The following is a 22857-nucleotide window of genomic DNA, read 5'->3' as shown; positions in this document are numbered from 1 at the left end:
TTCCTTTTTTTTTCCCCATTTACTTTTGCCCTCAGAATAGGAGAGACCGGCAAAGGGAGGCAAACTCCGCTCTCCTGGCGCTTTCCGCTCCCTTTTATTTCAGAGGTGGGACAGCAAACGACCAACAAAGATTTGAGAGTGGAAAAGGTAGCGCTTGATCTGCCTCTCTCTGCCTGCTTCCCTCCAAGATTAAAGGAGAAAGAACCCAGCCACGTTTGTTTGTTTGCTTTTGTGGTTGTCTCGGTTTTTTTTTCTACTAAAGATGAGGGTGAAGTGCAAGTGAATCAAAGGACTCCATCAATGAAATACAAATACATGCAACCCGGAATGCTGCTGGAGGAAGTATCCCGGACAGTTTCCCATTAGAAATTCGCAGAGAAATCATTGTCTTTTTTTTCCCTTTTTTTTTTTTTTTTTCCTGTTCGTCGTAGTCTTTCTTTCTTTTTTTATTTTCCTTTTTTTTTTTTTTTTTTTTGTCGCTATTCCAGACGTGGTTGTTAAACTCAAGTACCTGATGCAACGTGAAAGGAGGCCCGCCTCTCTTATCAAATTTCTTGTATTAAAGTGAACTTCGCAGAAAAAGGTCAGTTTCAAAACCTGTGAACTTCCCAGCTGCGCGTCCTCTAATTCCTTAAATAAGTATATATCTCCCGTCCGTTTCTCCTCTCCCTCGTTTCTTTCCTTTTTCCTTTTTTTTTTTTAACTCTTTTTTTTTCCCTTTTTTTTTCTTCTCTTTTTTTTTTGGAAAAAATAATAAAGCAGCAGCAGCAGCAGCAGCAGCAGCAGCGGGGCGGTCACAGCCCGAGGGCGGCGGCGTGTTTCTTGGCCTTGAGGCGGAGGTCGGCGATGCTGGAGTTCTTGCTGGTGGTCTTGGCGGCGGCGGCGGCGGCCACCACGGAGGCGGCGGAGGCGGACTCGGCCAGGGTGGCCAGCGGGAGCCCGAAGGGGGGCGCGGGGAACATCATGTAGGGGGCGTGGGCCAGGTGCGGGTGCAGGTGATGGTGAGCGTGGGCCACGGCGCTGTCCAGCTGCAGCTGCGCCTGCACCTGCGGGGACAAAGCGGAGAGGGCGGCCCGTGTCACCCCGGGGGCCGCGCTGTGCCCGCGCCGCCCTCCCGAGCGCACTCGCCTGCTGGAAGGGCATCCTCAGCGCGCCCACGTTCACGTAGGGAGCCACCCGGCAGGCCTCGAACTGCGTGGCGGCGCCGATCAGCACCCCTGGCAAGGGCACACGGGGCGGTCAGCGCGGCCGCAGCCCCCGCGCGTGCCCGCGGCGCGCCCCCGGCCCCGCTACCTTTGTGCAGCTGGTTCTCCTGCTTGCGGCACTTGGCCCGGCGGTTCTGGAACCAAACCTGCGGGAGCGGAGCGGGACACGGCGTCACGGCCGCGCCAGAACAACGACAGCCACAACGATAATAACCACAGTAATGATTTAAATATGATTTCAAATGCCCCAAAGGCCGCAGACAAAGAGCGCGGGTGCGCTCCGCTCCCCCCCCCCGCCCGGGCAGCCCCCGCTCCCCAGCTCCGAGAGGCAGAAGGGAAAGAGCCCAAAGCCCCCGAAAATGGCCAAGAGCAGCGTGCACCCCCAGGGAAATGATTTCCCGAGCCCCGGGCTCCTCTTTCCGCAGCAGACTCCCAAAAGGCTGGAATCGCCCTTGATACCCGCTACTGACGGGCGGTAATGGCCTGAGAAGCTCGTGCTCATTAATAAATAAATTAATTAGCTCTATCTTACAGAAAAACTCAACGACAACAGCGTTTTATGACTTTTTATCTTCTTTTTTTTTTTTGTGGGGGGTGGAGGAGAATCACGGTCCTAAAAGCTTCGCTACAAAGAAGTTTCGAATTTCTCTGTTCACTGGAGTGTAGCGCAGAAGCGGAATAATTATCTCATTATCATAATAATCTAATTTGCTTGCACCGAAGAGGCTGCCCCGTTAGACAAGAACGTACTTTTAATATTGGAAATGGAATCGTTAAAATAAATTCCCAGCCCGAAGTTCTGCTGGCTTTGGGAAAGGAGGGAGGGAAAGGGGAGAGCCGGTCCTAAAACATCCCCGTTTTAACCCAGGGCTCTGCAGCGCATCCCAGCAGCCACATCGGCCAAGGAATCCTTTCCCCGCGGCCAGAAAAAAAAAAAAGATTAAAAAAAAGATAAAAATTGCATTTTCTGAGGTCTTACTTTAAGAGACAAATTTAAACGGGAATTCCACCCGCCCTGTCATTTTCTCCAGCCAGGGAAAATCTGCCCAAGAGCCACGTTCGCCCTCAGCCTCCCGTGGAAACAAACGCGCCTTCCGTCATTTACAAATTAGAGCAGATACGAGGCAAAATATTATTGAAAAGCGGTTTTTTTTCCGGGAGGATTTCTAGGGAATGGCTTTAATCTATGTAAATCTCCAAAAGTTATTATGCACCCTGCGATTTGGCATCATGGGAGCGCGGATTATGCGCCGCCGCCGCCTCCTTTGTCGAGCACCTCCCTGCTCCATTTTCCACAGCCAACAACTTTTTGCCTTGGTTTTGTTAGGGTTTGGTGAACAGAAATAAAAAATAAATTTAAAAACCACGAACAAACACAATTAAAAACCAACCAACCAAAAACCAACCAAGCAGCCAGCAAAAAAAAAAAACAAACCAAAAAAACCCCAAAAAACCAAAAAAAAAGCAACCCAAAAAAAAATATAAAAAGGAGGGGGAGAAGAGAGGGAAAATGAAGACTTTTATTTTTTTATTTCTTTTCTTTTTTTTTTTTTCCTGTGGTTTAGGCTCTGACAAAAGCTGCTCGTTTTGAGTTTTTCGGTTCCCCGTGCCGGCTCTGCCTCTGTCCTCACAACCTTACACGATGCAGGGAAACCCCCCAGGGACCGAGCGCGTACTTGGGTGCAGATGGTGCCTGCGAGCACAAAGATTGAGGGGGAGTATCTGTTACAGCGATACTTTCCACCAGCTGCAGATGTTCGGGGCCTAAAACTTCTCCATGTGTTCCAGCAAATAATGACCATCATTTTCTCTTCTTTTATTTTCAGAACGGAAATACACCGGAGCAGCTACATTTGTTCTCATTTGAGGGATCCCCTTCCTCCCCGCTCCTCAGCTCATCCCGACAAAACTCGCAGGAAGCAGCCCAAAGACCCGTTTGGAAAAAACTTTGGGAGGGTGCAAAGCGCAGGTTAAACCCAGAGAAGCCGCGGCTTCCCGCGAGGGGAGAAAGCTCAAAATATCTCGGGTTAATCCCAGACTTTCTGTATTTCATAAACCCGAACAAAGCACCTCGCTCAATTTTCGTGCCGTTTCAACATTTAAGAACTACGAGGCGAAACGGGCTGAAAATGCATCTATCATTGTTTCACTCGGCGGTGTCTAATTCAGTTTATGGTCGCGACATCCATGGCGAGAATCGCTGTCCATGGATGAGCCGGGCAGCGGCCCCGGGAGCGGCTGCCGAGGCAGGGATGGGATGGAACAACGGCGGAGCTGGGATAAACCGCGGCAGAACCGAGGGACGGGGACACAAATCCCGGGCAGGCAAAACCCGGCGAGGCCGCTGGCAGATTTGCCGGAGAAGTTGGGAGCCGGGGAGCTGCGGAGCTGCCTCCTCGCCCTGACACAAGGATGGGGCTCGTCCCCATCATCTCCCCGGCTCTTGCCGAGCTGCCCCTGCCCCGAGCACACGCACCCGCGCAGCCCCGGCTACCTGCACCCTGGCCTCGGAGAGCCCCAGCCGCTGGCTCAGCTCCTCCCGCATGAACGCGTCCGGGTAGTGGGTCTCGTCGAAAAGCCTTTCCAGCTCGTTCAGCTGCTCCAGGGTGAAATTCGTCCGGCTCCTCCTCTGCTTGATTTTCGTCTGCCCTTCGTCTTCCATCGCTTTCGCATCCTCCTTGCGCTCCTTCAGCTCTGGGGACACTGGGCACGACACAGCAGTCAGAGCGGCGGGGCCGGCGCGGCGGGGCCGGGGGCACCGGGGCTGGCCCCGCTCCCGCCGCTGCCGGCGACCGTGGGGATGCGGGCGGGAGCGCCCCGGGGCCGGGGCAGCCGGGAGCGGGGCCTGTGCGCCCGGGCCGCGCCAGGCCGCTGCCGTGCCGGGCTCCGCCGCCGGCTCCGGTAACCGCTGCCGGGGAGAACGGGGTCCGCACCGAGCCCTCCCCTCCGGCCCCGCCGCGCCCCCGGGGGATGCTCAGCAACAGGTCCCCGGAGCCTCCGCCGGCCGCCGCGGCCCCTCCGCGCCCCCGGGATCCGCTTCTCTCGGTCAATTCTCGGCCGGAGACGCGCCCCGGGCCGGAGAGCGGGGCCCGCGCCCCGAGCCCCCGGGGCCGCCCGGCCGGCACGGCCCGGTCCCGCCGCGGCTCCGCGCCGCACCGATCGCCTCATTGCGGGCATCCGACCGGGGATGCTCCGGGCGCTCCGCCGGCCCGAACAAAAGGGCGGCAGCGACCCGCGGGTCCCCGCGGGCACGGGCACGGGCCCGGCCGCTTCCCGCAGCGCCCAGGAGCGGCGGGCGGCCCCGGTGCCGGTGCCGCGCGGAACAGCCGCGGGCGGATCTGCCGGAAGGCGCGGGGCTGAGCGTGGGCAGCGCGGCCCGGCCCCACGCGAGTCCGCGGAGCCGCGGGGGAACGAACGGGCCCGCGGGGCCGGGCTTTCGTTGGCGGCGCGGCTTCCCGTGGGATGCCGAACGGGAACGAGATCGCGTTCGGAGCAAGTTAAATCCGGGTTTAAATATTTTAATCTAAAAACTTCGAGGCCGGCCGCCGGTCTCCCGCGGCTGGGAGCGCCCGGGCAGCCGCCCATCACCGCCGGGCGCAGCCTCCCCGCCGGCCACCCGCGACCGCGGCCGCCCCGCGCCTACCGACCCCGACAGGGGGAAGGGGAGGACGGGGAACGGGAACGGGAGAAGGGGGAGCCCGCGGTGCCGCCGTTACCGTCGCTGAGCTTGGGGGTGGCCGCCTCGGCCGCTCTCTCGGCGGCGGCGTCGGGCTCCCGCGGCGGGGAGCGCCCGGCCGGCCGCGCCGCGGGGCTGCCCGTGTCCTCCCGGCCCGGCTCCGCCGCCGCCCCGCCGGGCTCCCGCGGGCCGCCGCCGCGCAGGGGCCCGCTCTCCAGCACCTCGCGGTAGGTGATGAGCTCCTTCTTCTCCTTGGCTTTGGGATCAAACGACTTGGAGACGAACGCCGTCAGCTCCTCCATGGCTCAGGGGCGCGCTGCCCCGGCTCCCCGGGCGGGCATCCACGGGGCGGGGAGGCGGCGGCGGCGCCCCGGGCCGTGCCGAGCCGGGCCGGGCCGTGCCGCCCGACGTGCAGGGCTCCCGGGGTCTGATAGCGACGCCGCGATTGAAGTGGCACTATTTATACTTTGCAAAGCCGGCCCCTTGTTCCCGGCGAATTACCTCCCCTCGGAGCTCTGAATGGACCCCTTCCTTCCTCCCTTCCTTCCTCCCGTCCTCGCCGGTCGCCCGCCCGCCGCGGGGCACTGCGGCCACGGCACCGCCCGCCCGCCGCGCGCTGCGCCCTAATTAATTTAATTAGGCGCGGGACCGTGCGCGAGGTCCCGGGCGAGCGCGGCGCGGAGCGGGGCCGGGGCGGCGGGGGAGTGGCCACCGGGACGCGCGGGGGGGCGGCGCGGACGCGCAGGCTCCGCGCACCGCCCCGCACGGCTCGGGTCAGCCCCGGGCACGGCCAACCGGAGCGGCCCCGGCCCCGCGGGAGCCGCAAAAGTTCCTCCGTGGGCTCCCGAGCGCCCCGAGAACCCGAGGGGACAAATGACAGCGAGGGACGCGGCCGCGGGAGGAGCGGGCGCGCAGCGAGCACCGGATTAGAGCCAAACGCGCCGATATCGCTGATATTGGTTTCCCTTTGTTTTTTTAAAATCCCACCGCGGAGCACTTTTGTCGACGGGGCTCGCCTCTTTCCCACCTTCGCTAAATTCTAATAAATTATTCAGAATTGTTTAACTCTTGCCTGCGTATCGATTTTTCATTGACCTTTGGGGCGATGACTGCACATAACGGAGCGTTCATTTACCGGGGCAGGTTCGGGACCGGGGGTGGCAGCGGGGTTTATTCCGAGCCGGTCGCACGCGACCGTGTCGCGACAGGCAGCGAGTCCCGGTGCCCGCGCGGGTGGCGCCGCCCGGGAGCCGCTCCCGCGGGGCGTTTTCGATCCCCGGGGCACCGGGCACCGGGGCATTCGGTGTGACGGACCCGCCGCGGCTGCCGAGCGCCCGGGTGACCCTGGCCGGCCCCTCCGCCCTGACATTTCGTTTATCCCCACGCGCGTTCCGCCGTTCCCGTGGCGGGGGAGCGCGCGCTCGGGAGCTCGCGTTGAACGAACCAAATTCGGTAGGAAAATCGAATTAAGCGAAGCGATTCGATCGTTCTGTTGCATTTCTGGTCGGTGCCCGGCGGAGGCTCCGCGCGGCCCGGTGGGTCCCGGCTCGGTCCGTGCCCACTCGCGCCCGGCGCGCTCCGTCCCGCGGGCACGGCCGCGGTGCCCATGCCGCGCGTGGAGCGCTGCCCTCCGCCCGCGGGGCGGCTCTCGGTGCCACAAACCCCGACCTTCCTTTAACTCTCCGGGACGGAACGAAAACCGCTCCGTGCCGCTGTCACCCGCTGCGGCGGGACACGGGGCGGGCGGGACACGCCGTGGGTCGCCGCGTTGGTCGCCGTGTTGGGCACGGTGCGGATAGAGCTCCATGGGCTCTGCACCCCCCGTGGGCAGCGGGACCCCGACCCCGGGACCACCCACGCTCCCCCTCCTGCGCGTCACCCGCGGCGTGTCACACACACACCGTGCGCCCGTGGGTCGCCGCGCCGGTCACCGTGCCGGGCACGGTGCGGACAGCGCTCCGTGGGCTCTGCGGCCCCGTGGGCAGCGGGACCCCGGCCCGACCCCCGCCCGTCCCGCGTGGGCGCTCGCCGGCGCGCCGCATCGATGGCTCGGCGCTCGCTGCGGCCACCTGGCCGCGCTCGGCGGTGGATTGGCGCTGCCTGCCCGCCGCCCCGGAAGGCGCTGGGCTCGAACCGGGGCCGCGGCGGCTCCGCCAGGTACGGGGGGCACGGGGGGCACTGCGGGGACACAGGGACACGGGACACAGCCGCACCGGTCCCCGAGGGCACGGCAGGGCGGTCGGCGGCCGCTGCAGGGCCGGGTGTGCGCAGCGGCCTCCGGCGCGGGCGGTGCGGGGCACGGCCCCGGCGGAGCCCTCACGGGGAGCCCGGCTGTGCCGGGGATGGCCGGCGTGCGCAGGGCTTGGGCCTTGAGAGTCCCTGGAGGTGCTGGTGCTGGCGGGGAGCGGCTCCGGGGGGATCCCGGTGCTCCCGGGCCTGGCCGCGCTCGGCTCGGCGCTGCCGGGACCTGTCCCGGTGCAGATGCCGTGCCCAGAACGGGCCGCTCTCCAGGAGGGTGTTGTTCCCTGGAGCCCCGTGGCTCCCGGCAGTGCTCGGAGGGGTCTCCGTGTCCTTACAGTGAATTTGCCTTTGTTCCGCTGCAGGCGCTCCCCGGTGGATCAGGAGGTGCTGCCCCGGTGACCGGAGGTGTGAGGATGGGCCAGAGTTTGGATGCAGGAATTGAGCGAGTTGGAGCCGTCTTGGGAAGAGGAGAAGCAGAGAAGGGAGCGGAGCTGGGAAGGGGCTGGAGCCCCAGGAGGGGCTGAGGGAGCTGGGCAGGGGCTCAGCCTGGAGCAAAGGGGGATCAGGGGGGACCTTGTGGCCCTGCACAGCTCCCGACAGGAGGGGACAGCCGGGGGGTCGGGCTGTGCTCCAGGGAACGGGGACAGGAGGAGAGAGAAACACGTGTTTTGATTTTTTTTTTTTTAATATTATGTATACAAACCAAGCCAGGGCAGGCAGCAGCCCTGTCCCAGCTGGGGATGTCTGGTTCTGTGCAGGTCGGAATGGGCCGGCGCTCCTCGGACACGGAGGAGGAGGGCAGGAGCCGGAGGAAGAAGAAGCACCGGCGGCGCTCCTCCTCCAGCAGCTCCTCGGACAGCCGCGCCTACAGCCGCAGAAAGTCGGGCCGGAAATCCAGGTCCAGGTCGCGCTCCCGGGATCTCCCGTCCTGGTCCCATTCCTATGAGAAAAGGTGCATTTGTAGGAGATTTTAGAAACCCTTTTCGTGTTACAGCAGGAAGCTGGAAGGGTTTGGATTTTATGGCACAGATTGTTCTGAACCTTAGGAGATGTGAAACTGTTTTCACTTTGTCAAAATAAAACCCCAAACCCACCACCATGACCAGAAATACCCACACCTCCTTCCCCTCCAGGAGAATAGAGCAGGGAATGTGCAGATCCCAAGGGAAATTCTGCTTTAACCCAGGGAAACCCCAGGAAGTAAAATAGCTCTTCCTTTCTTCTGCCAGCAGGGACACCTCCCACTGCCCCAGGGTGCTCCAGCCTCATCCAGCCTGGCCTTGGACACTGCCAGCGATGCAGGGGCAGCCCCAGCTGCTCTGGGAATCCCATCCCAGCCAGGAATTCCCAATTCCCAATCTCCCACCCATCCCTACCCCTGGCTCCTGTCCCTCCATCCTTGTCCCCAGTCCCTCTGCAGCTCTCCTGGAGCCCCTTCAGGCCCTGCCAGGGGCTCTGAGCTCTCCCTGGAGCTTCTCCTCTCCAGGTGAGCCCCCCCAGGTGCCCCAGCCTGGCTCCAGAGGGGCTCCAGCCCTGCAGCAGCTCCGTGCTCCATCCTGGCTGTCTCAGTCTGGCTTGTGCTGGTGAATTCCCTGGGAGGAGGAGCTGGAGAACTCTCCTGGTGTCCAGGAGGAAATGCTCCTGCCAGGCCTTTCTGAATGGCTGCAGGGTGTGCTGAGGAGGCACCTCAGGGGTTCATTCCCAGCCCTTTCTGCTGCTCCTGCTGGGCTCTCCATCCTCCCCAGGGCCAGGGCAGGGTGCCTGGGCACCTTGGATCCTGTTATTCCAGCACAGCTCCAGGGAGCCCAGAGGAACTGGGGCTGCAGGGACCCCAGGGCATTCCAGCTGCATCCAGGAACGATCCAGGGCTCTGCCTTTGGGATCCTGCCTTTGCCCCTGGGGCAGCCCAAATGCTCCTGGCAGGTCAGGCCCTGCTCCATGTGGGTTTATCCCTGACCCCCAGGAATCAAAGGCAGCAGTTCCTGGAATTCCTGTCCCTCATCCAGCAGGAACATTACCTTCCCTTTCCAGGAGCAGCCCTGTTCTTCAGCATTAACCTCTCTATCCTGTCCAGCATTCCAGCTCCTGCTGCCCCTCTCTCTCATGCTGGACCATCACTGAGCACATCCTGAATTCCATTCTTGTTTTTATTGTATATAATGCAATATAATGCAATATAATGCAATATAATATAATATAATATAATATAATATAATATAATATAATATAATATAATATAATATAATATAATATAATATAATATAATATAATATAATATAATATAATATAATATAATATAATATAATATAATATATATTTTGTATTTTAATATTAATCACATGTAAGGCCAAAAATAGGGAGGATTGTAATTGTTAACTATTGGGGAGGTGGGGAGGAAGGGTTAAGATTTGGATTTTGGGGTTAATATCTTTTCTTTCACCTTTTTCCTTGGTGTGGAAGAATTTATTCTTTAAATAGATAGAACTGGGAGGGAGGGGAAAAGGAAGAGCCCCTTTTGAGTCCTGATTGGACTCAGGAGGGAACTGCCCTTAAATGAACTCAAATGAAATAAATTAACACTGATTAACTGATTACTATTAATAGTAGTTAAGGTCCCCACCCAATTTTCTTTTTTTGCCTGGGATGTGGATTTTGGAGGATCAACTCTTTAGAGTAACAGTGTCCCTCTGTGTGTGAGTTATTTCTTATGGGGGAATAGTGGGGTTTGAGGCTTCTGGAGCACCTTGTGAATCCCCCAAGTCTGTATGTGTTTTCTCAGGAATCCTTGGGGGTTTGTCTGTGGTTTTTTGGGGTTGTTTGAGCAGTGCCAGTCTCACCCCTGGCTGTGTTTTTTCACTGATTTCTGGGGGTTTAGGATTCCAAATCCCAGAAATCAGTGAAAAATCAGAATCCCTGTTCTTTAGGATTTTTGGGCAGTGCCATACTCAGCCCTGGCTGTGTTTTCTCAGGAGTCCTTGGGGGTTTTTCCCTGTTTTTGGGGGGTTTTGGGAGCAGTGCCAGCCTCACCTTTGGCTGTGTTTTTCAGGAATTGCTTGGGGAGCAGTGTTGTGTTTTCTGAGGAATCCTTGGGGGTTTGTCCCTGTTTTTGGGGTGTTTGGCAGAGCCAGCCTCACCCCTGCTCTGTTTTCTCAGGACTCCTTGGGGTTTTTTGGTGTTTCTGGCAGTGCCAGGCTCACCCCAGCTCTGTTTTCTCAGGACTCCCTGGGATTTTTTGCTGTTTTTGGGGTGTTTTGGCAGTGCTAGGCTCACCCCAGCTCTGTTTTCTCTGAAATCCTTGGGGTTTTTGGGGTGTTTCTGGCAGTGCCAGGCTCAGCCCAGCTGTGTTTTCTCAGGCCTCCTCAGGGTTTTTTTTGGTGTTTTTGGGTTTCTGGCAGTGCCAGGCTCACCTCAGCTCTGTTTTCTCAGGACTCCTTGGGGTTTTTTGGTGTTTCTGGGTTTCTGGCAGTGCCAGGCTCACCCCAGCTCTGTTTTCTCAGGACTCCTCGGGGTTTTTTGGTGTTTTTGGGGTGTTTTGGCAGTGCCAGGCTCACCCCAGCTCTGTTTTCTCTGAAATCCTTGGGGGTTTTTTAGTGTTTCTGGCAGTGCCAGGCTCACCCCAGCTCTGTTTTCTCAGGACTCCCTGGGGTTTTTTTGGTGTTTTTGGAGTGTTTTGGCAGTGCCAGGCTCACCCCAGCTCTATTTTCTCAGGAATCCCTGGGGTTTTTTGCTGTTTTTGGGGTGTTTTGGCAGCGCCAGGCTCACCCCAGCTCTGTTTTCTCTGAAATCCTTGGGGTTTTTTGCTGTTTTGGGTGTTTTGGCAGCGCCAGGCTCACCCCAGCTCTGTTTTCTCTGAATCCCTGGGGTTTTTTGCTGTTTTTGGGGTGTTTTGGCAGCGCCAGGCTCACCCCAGCTCTGTTGCAGGCGCAGGCACAGATCCAGCAGCAGCTCTTCCTACGGCTCCAGGAGGAAGCGCAGCCGCTCCCGGGGCAGAGGCAAATCCTACAGATCCCAAAGGTCCAGGTCCAAGAGCAGGACCAGGAGGTAAGGGTCACCCTAGGTAAAAAACAACAGCGGTATTTTACTGGAAAAACATCCCTGGAAAATCCTGCCAGAATTACTGGGCTTGGGATGAATGGGAATAATGACTGCAGGTGATGGCCCAAACCATCACACATCCCTCACGTTCCTCATCTGGGGTCTCTGCAGTGCTTGCCACACACTAAATCTTTCAGTTACCCTGGCAGAACAGTTTTGAGGATATTTATTTTGCATTTGATTCAAGCAAAAAACCCCCATAAATAGGATCTTTTGGTGTCATACAATTATCTGTAAATGTCTCATGGTTTTTTTTCCCTCTTGGGTTCCTGCGTTCCATAATTCCCACACATAACACTGGCTCCCTGAAGTTCAGAATAAACTGATTTTCTCACCTGTGTTCCTCTTGGAAAAGGATGAGTCTTTAGTTATGCAATCTTTTATTAATATTTAAGGCTGTCTGCAGTGAAAATTTGCATGCATTGGTTTGTGACAAACAAATATTTCACAATTTAAATGTTTAAATCTTAGCCAGAAGTTGCAAAAGGTATTAAAAATCTGCTTTTCTTCTTTAATTAAAAGATGCTCAGGTTGTGTTTGTGTGTATTTTTCAATGAAGAGGTTTAACTGAAGTTTATCCTGGCTACCAGGCTTCCATTAGCATTTTCTATTGATTTAAAATTAATTATTGAGTGGATGAGGCAGATCAGAGTTGTTTGGGTCCATATTTAAAATCTTCAGCCAGGTGATTTTGTGTGCCTGCACTAAGAATTTGTTAAACCTTTGGTTCCCATGTCCAAACCAGGAGAGCTGTTGCCTCTAAATGTTGAAATATTGTTGGAAGATGTGAATATTCCCCTTTCTCTTCTTTGTGCTGTGCCATGACTTGTTCCCAGCTGTTCACTGGAAGAGTTGCTTGGACCCTTTATTGCTGCAGTGCCTTTGTAGTAGAAATTTAATTATTTAGAGTTAGAAATAAATTTAGAAATCAAACTGCCTGACCTCTCCTGAAGGAGAGGTATTCTCCTCCTGTGAATATCCACTTTTTTTTTTTTTTGCCAAGAAAATCAGTTTGAACCCACAGAAATGTTGGAAGAATGAGGGGAAAGGGAAGGATTTTTCACATACTTGGCGTTAGGAAGTGTGATAAACTGATTTAAAATATTTTTTATTATAATAAAACAATATATAATAAATTACAGACCTTATTAGCTATGGTTTAATGGTCATACAATAATGTATAATAAATATAAATTGCAGCTCTCACTAGCTGTGGTTTAGTGGTCATCTTTCCAAGGGATTTGATTTTAATCATGGTTACAATATATGGAAATTAGGCACCTAAAAACTTGAAAAACCTGGCTACTGCTAGGAAATATTTGGTGTTAAATAGTTGATACATTAAATATCTGATGCATCAACTATTTGATGTATTAAATATTTGGTGTATCGAACATTTCATGTACAGAAAGTGCAGCACTAGAGGGATAGAGCTGTACATTCCTTTAAATGCTGGTCCTATTCACACCCACAGAGGGAAAATATTCCTAAAGAACATCCCAAATGATACCACAAGAGTCCAAAAGCTTAAAGTTAAACCCAACAGGAGCCATTCCATCCTTTATTGTAATTTTTTCCAAGTCTGCTGTAGTGTGGCACTGAGCAGCTCTGCATTAATCTGATTTTGGAGAGTTAAATCTTGGTTTAGCACAAAGCTGCTACTCCAGGCCTGTGCTTGCCCTGCTTGTCAGTGATGCCAAATAATCCCTTTTCTGTCTCAAAATCACTCAAGCCAGGGGCTCACCAGCTTTCCAAGGAGTTTAGGATTCCTCAGGCTGGGAAGGAGATTGTGGAGAAGAGAGGGAATGTGATGGAGGTGTAGAAAAAATAAACCTAAAAATCAAAACGGTGGGAAAAGGTGGTTCAGGGTTGAGGGTTCCCCATCTCTGCCCCACCTGGGGCAGGTGTGACAATGTCCTGGAGAATGTGTTTATAGTGCTGGCATGGAATTCTCATGAATTCCAGCTGCAATTCCGAATTTTTATTTGTCCAGGGTGGCACAGCTTATTTTCCTATGGCTTTTCAAGATAAACCCTGAAGGAACCATTTGTAAATAATACAAAATAATTAATGAAAGGCTCCAGAGGAGCTCAGGCAGCCCTTGTGTTCCTGTGGTGAGGAATGGGTTATCCAGGGGAATATCCTGGGGATCTCCAGCTTCTGCAGTGCCAGGGAGGGAGGAAGAGCTGCTGCCCACCTGGAGAGGGGAGATCAGCCCTGGTTTGTACCTCCTTCTGCACCCTCAGAGGATTATCCCCTTTAGGAGCCCAGAAAATGCCATTTGTAAGTTTTATTTTATTGATTAGAAGTCTGCCTCTAGAACATTACCTTCCTGTTGGAAGTTCAGGTCTGGTACGTGGTCTCTTTAAATGCCTGGAATTGTTTTTGGTATAAATCATGCAGGTGGCACAGATTCTGTGTCCTGTAACATCTTTTCTCCCCACAATCCTCTTTTAATTTGTTTTTCAAGGTAGTGAAGGTGGTGTTAAAAGTAATGGATTTTCTAATAACTTCTCTAACACAGGTGTTTTATTTGAGCAGGTGATTTACAGATCTCCAGCAGTGCAAAACACTGAGATAGATCAAGTTTTACTTTGAAAAGTTGGGGTTTTGTAATGCTATGTGTAAGATATTTTAAATAGGTGTTGTTTGCAACCTAAACTGATTTCTTGTACTTTATTGGAGAAGAAAGCTTGTGCATATTGTGGTTATTTTATTTTAGATGCATTTTTAGGGTGAAAAAAGTGGGACTTCCCAGTATTGCTTGTACTTTTTTTGAGAAGATAAGAAAACTTGTGCATATGATAGTTATCCTATTTTAGATGCATTTTTAGAGTAAAAAAAGTGGAGCTTTCTAATAATAGTTTTGTTTTATTTGAGAAGATAAGAAAACCTGTGTGTGTTGGCTGTTTTATTTTAGATGCAGTTTTATAGGGTGAAAAAAGTGGAGCTTCCCAGTAGTGGTTGTGTTTTATTTGAGAAGATAAGAAAACTTGTGCATATTATAATTATCCTATTTTAGATGCATTTTTAAAGTCAAAAAAGTGGAGCTTCCCAGTAATGCTATAAATTCCAAGCTGTCCTACAGTGAGGGAGTACAATGCAAATACGACTTAATAAGATCACAAACTGAATTTCAGCAGAAACAACCAAGATTTACATTAAATTAGGAATTTTAAAACCGATTTAGTTTGTTTTACTGAGCATTTGCTTAATAACATTTCGCCTCCTCACAATCTTTTTAAAGCCAATAATTCGTCTGCGAAGCGCAGGCACATCCTCCCGTGGAAAAATTGGAAGCAACAGCTCCCTCTCTGCAGCCAGGCATCCAGAGCTGGGAAGGAATATTTCAGCTCCACAGAATTTAATAAATCATCCCATTTCCTAATTTGATCATATTAGATGCTGATGTGGAAGGAGCATTTCAAATAGCAGCTCCTCATTAATATACATCAGGCTGGGGAATAGCAGGGAATACTTATGGAGGGATGTCACAGTTCCTGTTCCTTAGTTTACTAAGTGGAACAGGTTGATGTGATCCTGGGTGTTATTTGTCACTGTCTTGCTAAAATGGTTTGGGTCGAGTTATGGAGTCCAGGAAGACGGGGCTGATAAATCAAAAGTGGATTGAGTGGACAGCAGGCAGTGATTGATACTGTGACAGGATATGAGGAAAGGAATCTTGATAGGAGCATGCCCCATATTGAATATGAGAAGGAAAATGGCCCTGGAGTATGGATATTATTCAAGGAAATGAGAATAATAATATCATCTTGAAATTATTGCTGGGTGAAGATTAGGGGAGTTCTTATTAGAATATTCTGCTGCTGTGGCTCCTGCAGGATTCTGGGCTGGATGGAGCCCTGGGAATACTGGGAGAGTTTCCACTGTGATTGTTCTGCCAGTTAATCACATAGAGAATACTCTGCAGCAGAACTTGCTGCACAAATCTTCTAATTCACGGAGCTTTAAATAGAATTAACCAAAAATGTTGACCTTTATTCCCTGATTTCAGCCAATCCTGGAGCTGCCTGTGAATATGCAAGTTTGCTTTATTGTCTGCCAAATGGCTTTGGCTTCTCCCATTATGTTAAACTGCAAACTGCTGCCTTAAAATATCTTTAATGCACTTCAGCTTCAAAACGGACACAAAACCAGCAAGTGCATCTGTACATGTTGAAGAAGAAAAAAAGATTATATGGGAAGTAATCCTGCCTGGAGAGCTGATCCTTGGCAGCGTGGCTGAAGGAGGTGTTGGATCAGGTTTTCCACCTTGTTTCTTTACCATTCCTCCAGTCTGATTATTTCATGTGCAGGTTATTGCATCCAGGGCAGGGGAGCTGCTGCTCAGGGCTGCCTTTGGCACAGCTTTGGGTTTGGGGATGCAAGAGCAGCTGCCATCATCCCAGCAGTGTGAACTGGAATTAACCTGGGCTCAGCCTGGCACAGTTCTTTGTGGTTAGCAGCTAATTTGTGCTATTTAAACCCAGAGTCCTCAAGTGCAGTGTGAAAAGAGTCATTAAATAACTGATAGTAAAACCCCACTGATTATGGTTTTTTTGGGGTCTTTGAGAGTTTCCCTTTTTAATCCCTTCTGAAAAAAATTGCTGTTATGTATTTTATTGAAGGGTTGGTAGTGCACAGTTTGTGAGACTTTTTAAAGATGGCATCACTGAATGCTTTTGTGTTTGTATTACTGGTACCTGCCAGTGAGAAAAAAGGAAAATAAGGAAAATAATTTCCTTTTTTTCTATGCAATTATCTTAGTGTGGGATTGAAGTGCTGGAATCTTTCTACATTAAAACCTGGCCTATCAGACTTCAGAGCTGATAAGAACTAGTGGATCAAGACACAATTTGTAGTAATTTTGTGTCTGTCTGTCCTGCTCAGCACATGCTGGTGGAGAGCTTTTCATGGATTACAGAGCAGGGGCTTCATTATGAAAACTTCAGGAGGGATTTCCTCAAACAGCATTGGCCTAAGAGGAAAATGAAGCTTTTTAGGAGAGAGGAAATTAAAAGGGATGGGTGTTTTGAGTGGACAGCAGATAAATAAGGAGTAAAATTGTGATGGAGAGTTTATGGAGGAACAGGAGGATACAGAGGAGAGGTTGGTTAAAAAAAAAGAATGGAATTTCTGCAGGGGTGGGCAAAGATCCACTGTGGCTGTGTGGAGTTGGATTGATTGTTAGGGTGTTGAGGTGTGAATTTCAGGGTGCTGCAGCTGTGGGATTAAAGCTGGTGGTGTCCCAGGTGAGAGCAGAGGTCTGGCCATGGCACTGAGCGCTGGCACAGCTGATGGTGCTGTTCAGGAAAGGGACAGGCTGGGGACAGGGGGAGCTCTCTGGGCTGCCCACCTGTGTGTGCTGGGAGGGTGGCACTGGGCTGGGAGAGGCAGGACTGGCTCAGAGTGATGGGACAGGGCCCTTGTCCTGAGCAGGGCTGGGCACACAGCTGGGACACAGCTGTGCCCTCTGGAAAGGCCAAAGGAGGAGTTTTCCAAAGGGAAGCAGACAGGAGTCCTGGCAGAAATCGAGCAGTGCTGTTTAATTAGAACATTGCTTTTGAAATTCCTAGCCATTCCATACTTCTGTAATTTTATTCTTCTCATTAATTCTTAGGATTGTCTAATTTTTTGCCTGGTTGTGGCCACTGGAGTTACCATTCCTTTCAAGTATTGATCTACAGCTTAGGTTATTTTTCCCCCTGTCCTTGCTCCTCAAGTTATCCCACTCAGGTGCAATTATGTGAGGAATCAGTGTAAATATTACATGTTCCTCTCTCTTTTTACTGCTGGGAAAGTTTTAAGCCTTTGGTCCATTAGCAAATAGATTTAATTAAGATATCGCAGCATTTCTTTCATGAAACTTCAAATAAAAGCTTGGGGCAGGAGGGTGGAATTGACATTACTGAGTGTGATCCTACTGATGGTAATGTCAGCTCTTGTTTGGTTTTCCCCCAGTAAATCCAACCCTGCAGTTTTTATTTAGGATCTTGTTGCATTCCAGGTTGCATCAGCACCAGCCTCTAAAAATACCCTTTTCTTTTGTTGCAATAAGTGGTTTTTCAAGAGGATTGTGTCCGTATTTCAAGATCAGTTTGTGTCCGTGGCTGTCCAGGAAGGCCCAGAGGTGGAGCAGGAGCAGTGAGGATATCCTGGAGCAGCAGGCACTGCTGAGCTCATTGCCCACCCTTAATTGACCACTTTGGGAAATTAAACTTCACAAGGCAACGCCAAGGGCCCTCCAGTTATCAATAAAGCCACAGAGCTGCGAGTGACAGCTGCTTTGATGCTTTTCATTGGTGTAAAACCAAAAAAAGGAGCCTTTAAAAAGCTCTGAATGCAGAAGTGCTGCTCATTTGGAGCTCAGGCTCAGGTCTGATTGCAGGGAAAGTTGGGTTTTGTGCAGCCCAGGTGCTGGGTACACAAAATATGTTTAAAGCAGAGCTCATCATTGCTCCAGAACCTCTCATTCCTCCCTTTGGAAAAAGGGGTCTTTGCAGGGTGTTGGGATTTCTAGTGCTTCAGTTTTCTGTTTGGAAAAGGAACTCCCCTTAGTGAGGAACTGCCTTTTTGATTTCAGTGTGTCTACATTCTAAACCACTACATATTTTAACTTTTTTTTTTTTAAATTCTCTTTTTCATCTGCTACCAGAGCTCATGCCATGAAATAGAATCTGTTTTTTCTGTGCTGCAGAGCTCGTGTTTCTCAAGGCAGCCCTGCAAAAGCAGATGTCTTGAGGATGCCCTGGTAATCCAAGACCCTCTTGGCTCTGTAAATTGTTGCTTTTCCAGGGTTCGTTTCTAGGAGTGATTTTCCCCACTGTGAAACACAAAATAGTAGAATTTAGTAGTAAAAATTGACTCTTTATTCCATCTTTCACTCTTTCTAATTCTGATAATGCATGGCAGGAGCAGAATCTGGTTAAAATGATGAAGACAAAAAAAGTGGATTTCTGCCAAAAAAGGGATATGGAGAGGTTATGTTTGGTGTGGAGTGATAGAGCAAGGGGAAATGAGTTCCCACTGCCAGAGGGCAGGGCTGGATGGGATTTTGGGAAGGAATTGTTCCCTGGGAGGGTGGGAGGGGCTGGGATGGGATTCCCAGAGCAGCTGGGGCTGCCCCTGGATCCCTGGCAGTGCCCAAGGCCAGGCTGGACACTGGGGCAGTGGGAGGTGTCCCTGCCGTGGATGTGGATGAGCTTTAGGGTCCCTCCCAACCCAAAGCATGCCGTGGTTGTCTATAAACCAGCATCCATGCCCTGGAATCCTTTGCTGTCAGTTTTTTGTGGGATTGCAGGCATTGCTCCTTAGCAGGACGTGCCTGTGTGTGGGCAGGGCAGTCACTGCTGCAGGCAGCCTTTGGGGACCTTTGTATCAAACCTTATCCCATAAAAATCCATTTTCCTGTGGGATCCACGTTGGGCCATTCCCCAAGTGTGCTCTGGGAGTGAGTCCTTGATTAATCTGATGAAAACTCTGCTACCCTGCCACTCCTGGCTGTCCTTTCATCCTTTGTGCTGCCTCCCCTCCCACATCTGAGCTCCTGAGCTTTTCCATTTTACCAGTTTCCAACAATGAGTCTCCCAAAAATTCCAGAGCAAGCTGTAGAGCTGGTGATTCATCTGCTCCTGGTGCAGCTTTATTGGCATCAAACCCCAGCCCTGGCAGAGCCATGGCAAAGCTGCACCTGACTTCAGTGATTCCAGGTTATCCCAAGCTGGAGTGTTCTAGGGAGAAAAGGTTCCCAAAAGAAATGGGATAATTGCAGGCATGTGCAGAGCTTTTGTCCTTTTGCTGTTAAACTAGAGTGTGAGCAATTTTCTGAACAAAATATTTAATGTAAAATGTGTGGTGAGGGTAATAAAAAGATGGGGAAACTCGGATTTGTTTTTGCATAGTGTAACTGAAGACAGGGGTATCAGATATATAATGTATATTTAAAAAACTGAAATCTAGAAAGAGATGGGAATTTAGTATCTGTACCATAATTGTAACTGTAACTAAAATATTTTGATTGTACTCTTGTAGAATTTTATTTTGAGTCAAAATTTTCTGCAAAATTCTTACATGCAAAGCCCCAAAATCCTGGGAAATGTTTCAATGGGGGAGTTCCTTATCCATAGGCATTGTTGTAAGATATTCTCCAGTTGTGTTTTTTATTGGATCATATCCATACCTCTTAGGAAGGCAACCTCTCAATGAATTTAAAGGGTCAGGTCATGCTCAGCTCAAAAAACTGATGTAAATTCTGGTTGTAATTCTGTGCCGTGGATTTAGATCCTAGAAATGAAGGCAAGGCCAGCAGTATGGGTTTATTATTTGTAATTCTGTATAAACTCTTAGGTATCTATTTTTCTTCCATGGTTTTTGGTTCTCCTCTATGGAAACATGCAGGGATAAATTGAATTGTGATAGAATTTAAATTAATTTGTGGCACAGCACTGGAAATCTGTTTCCAGTCTATATCAAAAAGAGATGCTAAAAGTTTTCCTGTTAAAGCTCTGAGCTTCTTGGTTGGAGAATGTGTGAAAAAAAAAAAGCAAAGCCTTTTCCTATTTTTCTCCTATATAGTCTTCTTGAAGTTCTTCCAAATTAGATTTTAAATGCCAATTAGGAGGTTGAATATACTAAAATAAAAGCAAATACAACCAAAATGGCCTCACCTTATGGCTAGTTAGGCTTTTTCTCTCAAAAGCAGAACCTTTGCTCTGAGCATGGCTTTGAGAAAGATATTCAGCTTAATGAACACATTAATTAGAACCATAACTATTTATAAGATAATTAGAAACGAAGCACGGTAAACTGGGCTTTTCCTGCAATTAATGGAGGATTAATTACTGGAGGTAATGAAGTGGATTTTTAAATGCATTAAGGTGAAGTACAGAGATGTGCAAGGCTTTGTGATAGTTGCATAATTATTCCAGGCTGTTTGAGCAGGGCTCCTATGAGCTCGCTAATAAGCATCATTGCATCATTATGTATGCACTTAAAAAGACTTACCACCAAAATGACTGCCTAATTATTTCTAATTGGCAGGACTCTGTGTAGTCATTGAGCTGTTTGTAGCCATTTTAAGGTTCATTTAACTATCCTTGGGGCCATGTGATAGATGGAAAAAAGCTCCTGCTCCGCGCTGGCCTTGGCTGCCGCCGTTAATCAGTTTTGGTGGGCTCCAGTTTGAAATGCATTTGCTCCTGCAGAGGTCAAAACCTGAAGTAGTCCAAGCAAAGTTTGGCTTTTTGAAGCCACTTGACTGTATTCATTAGCAATTAGTAAAATAATTGTGTCTGTGGCTGTGTTTGGATTTCTGTGGGGCCGGGTGTGCTTTCATCGCCGGCCCTTCTCACGGCACATCAGCTTCCCAGGAATCCAAACCTTCCTCCCAGAGCCCCTTCAGTGCTGTGCCATATGTTCAGCTGCAGCACCTTTCTTCAGTCATTTGTTCCCTGATCCAGCTCCCAGCGTTTCACCAGCAGCAGCTCCTGGTGGAAGTTTGTGCCCTGGGACAGCGCTGGGAATCCGAGGAACCAGGACTGAGCCCTGGGAGGGGCAGCCAGGAGCAGGCAAACCCTGCTGTTCCCCAGGGCTTGGGGCTCTGGGGCATCCATTCCCCAGCTGCTGACAGCTCTGATCCCCAAGGACATCTCCCAGCAGCAGGAATAATCCCAGATGTGTGTTGGGTCAGTGCAGGCAGCAGTGATTCCATTGGAAATGTTGTGACTTGAAAACCCCTCCTGTTTGGAGAGGCTGGAATCAGTCTGGAGGGGTTTGATCTGCCCAGCTCTGTGGGGCTGAACGTGAGATCCCGTGAGGAGAGTGCCTGGGGAGGTGCTGGGTGTAATCACAACCATCTGCAGGGCGCTGTGAGCTACAGGAGCCACTCGTGCAGCTCAGGGGGGCACTGGCACAAACTGCAGCCTGAGAAAGGAAAGGTCAGCAGTGCCATTCGGGCCACAAAAAATGGGCTTTGGGGAGTTTAATATTAATGCAGGACCCAAACAACTATTGTGGTTCAAGTGTAAGGTTGATTAAAAGAGTTATGAATTGGAAAACAAACAAAAATGTCATTTAGTCCTGAGATACTGGTTCAAATCACAGATAAAGGATTAAAGCAAGTGAATTGTGGCAGTGTAAATGAAAATAAAAACAAATCCTTAAGGAAAACTGCAGAATTGTTTCAATTTTTAAAAAACTGGTTTAATTGTGAGACTTCTCTAAGGGTAATATTTTGATTACTCTGTAAGCAAATATTCAATACAGAAAAATGATGTAAAATACAAATAGCCTTTCTTATTCATTAGGCATTTTATTTTATGGAGTCCCATCAAATATGTGGTCATGGAAATTGCTCAGTAGATTATCAGAACTAGGAAATGCATTTTAGAGTGAAACTACAGCTTCCAATTACATCCATATAATATGGAAAATGGGAAATTAAATTAGAATTTCAGTGAAAATGGTACCCGCTTCCTCAGAGGCTGATGGTGGGAGAATGGGGTGTTCCTCATTCCCCTGAAAGGAATGTTGGAAAAATGGATGTTGTGGGTGAGGCAGCAGGAAAAAGCCAGAGCTGGAGCATTCTGGTGGCTCTAAAATACCTGAATTCTGGGGTGTTCCCTCACTTCAGGCACATGAAAAGGTGGAATTCTCTGAACAATCCACTGAAGCTTTGGCCTTGCTCAGCGCATCGCTCCTGGTGAGTGGAGCTGGAGGTTGGGCAGCAAAGCCATGGGGTCTGTGCTGCCCCAGCTCTGGGCTTGAAGGATTGTTGGGGTGGTTCCAGCTCACCCAGGGCGTGGTGGCACCCCAGTGACCCTCAGGTGATGGGGACGGGAAGGGCTGGGTGGGATGCAGCTCTTTGCCCTCTGCAGCATCCAGGAGTGTCCAGAACAGAAATGCCCGAGATTTGGAGCTTGGTCAGCAGCAAGGGGGGAAAAAGCTGGAGAAACATGAAAAATACATCAGTAAAAAAACCCCAAAATACACAGCAGTAACAGCTGGGGACACCCAGTGAGTCCCAGAGGGGTGTCAGACACGTTTCCCTTGGTTAGTACATTGGTAACACAATAAATGTTACACACTTCAGTTCTAAAATCCCATTCTATTCCTGTTCCCTCCCCTCCAACACCCCAGGATGCTGTTAATGGTGTTAATGAACACCTTGGTGGTGTGAATCTTCCCAGAGCTGCGGGGACAGAATTGTGGAAGGTTTTGAGTGACACAACAGGTACTGGTTTGTTTTTGGAATTTATTTTTGGAATTTATTTTTGGAATTCTTCAGCTGCCTGGTTTGGGTAATACTCTCAGTGATGGAAATAATTCATTTTTCATTTTAATTCTTGCCTTGAGGTCTGGAAATGCAGGTGAGCGTGGTCCATAAGAGCTGCTGCAGAGTCAGGAACCTGTCACTCTTTGCTGGGTGAGCTGTGGCTTTGTGAGTTTCTTTTGTGTTTTAAACAAAAAGCAGAGCTTGGAAGAAAGTTCCATGAGACCCTTTTTTTAACAAAACCTAGCTATGAAGAAATCACATCATAATTCACCTTTATTCCCCACTTAAATTAGCACTGACACCAACCAGTTTGTGCTCAGCATCATCAGCTGATCAGAACAGTCAGAACACATTTTGAAATACAATTA

At 50.6% G+C, this 22857-nt stretch overlaps 2 protein-coding genes across 3 annotated transcripts in view; one reads left to right on the top strand and one right to left on the bottom strand.

Annotated features, from left to right (window-relative positions):
• Positions 1–794: 794 nt before the first annotated feature.
• Positions 795–5183, bottom strand: SHOX2 (short stature homeobox 2). Of its 2 annotated transcripts, none has more exons than XM_036389075.1 (5): positions 4922–5183; positions 3700–3908; positions 1294–1351; positions 1113–1217; positions 795–1066 (listed from the first exon to the last, which is right to left on the bottom strand). In XM_036389075.1, exons 1-5 carry the CDS (start codon positions 5181–5183, stop codon positions 795–797), a joined length of 906 nt encoding a protein of 301 aa, XP_036244968.1. The 2 variants fall into 2 exon arrangements, with proteins under 2 accessions (XP_036244968.1, XP_036244969.1); XM_036389076.1 differs by having other exon boundaries at positions 795–1046; positions 1129–1217.
• A 1742-nt stretch (positions 5184–6925) lies between these two features.
• RSRC1 (arginine and serine rich coiled-coil 1) overlaps positions 6926–22857 on the top strand; it is a 97220-nt gene continuing 81288 nt past the window's right edge. The window contains exons 1-4 of the mRNA XM_036388878.2: positions 6926–7038; positions 7485–7506; positions 7881–8074; positions 11044–11163. Coding sequence (XP_036244771.1) covers positions 6926–7038; positions 7485–7506; positions 7881–8074; positions 11044–11163 — 449 coding nt within the window. The remainder of the gene's footprint in view (positions 7039–7484; positions 7507–7880; positions 8075–11043; positions 11164–22857) is intronic.

Source organism: Molothrus ater, chromosome 10, assembly GCF_012460135.2.
Source record: "Molothrus ater isolate BHLD 08-10-18 breed brown headed cowbird chromosome 10, BPBGC_Mater_1.1, whole genome shotgun sequence".
In the NCBI taxonomy this organism is placed as follows: Eukaryota; Metazoa; Chordata; class Aves; order Passeriformes; family Icteridae; genus Molothrus; species Molothrus ater.
The sequence above is the reverse complement of the archived record's forward strand: the minus strand, read 5'-3'. Positions and strand labels throughout refer to the sequence as shown.

Bases quoted from the DNA above. Each gene is read 5' to 3' on its own strand.
- SHOX2 (XM_036389075.1), bottom strand. From the start codon at position 5,183: ATGGAGGAGCTGACGGCGTTCGTCTCCAAGTCGTTTGATCCCAAAGCC. The intron at 3,909-4,921 runs GTAACGGCGGCA...TGTCGTGCCCAG, and splicing joins CACCCCCAAGCTCAGCGACG to TGTCCCCAGAGCTGAAGGAG. The intron at 1,352-3,699 runs GTAGCCGGGGCT...CCGCTCCCGCAG, and splicing joins TCTCCGAGGCCAGGGTGCAG to GTTTGGTTCCAGAACCGCCG.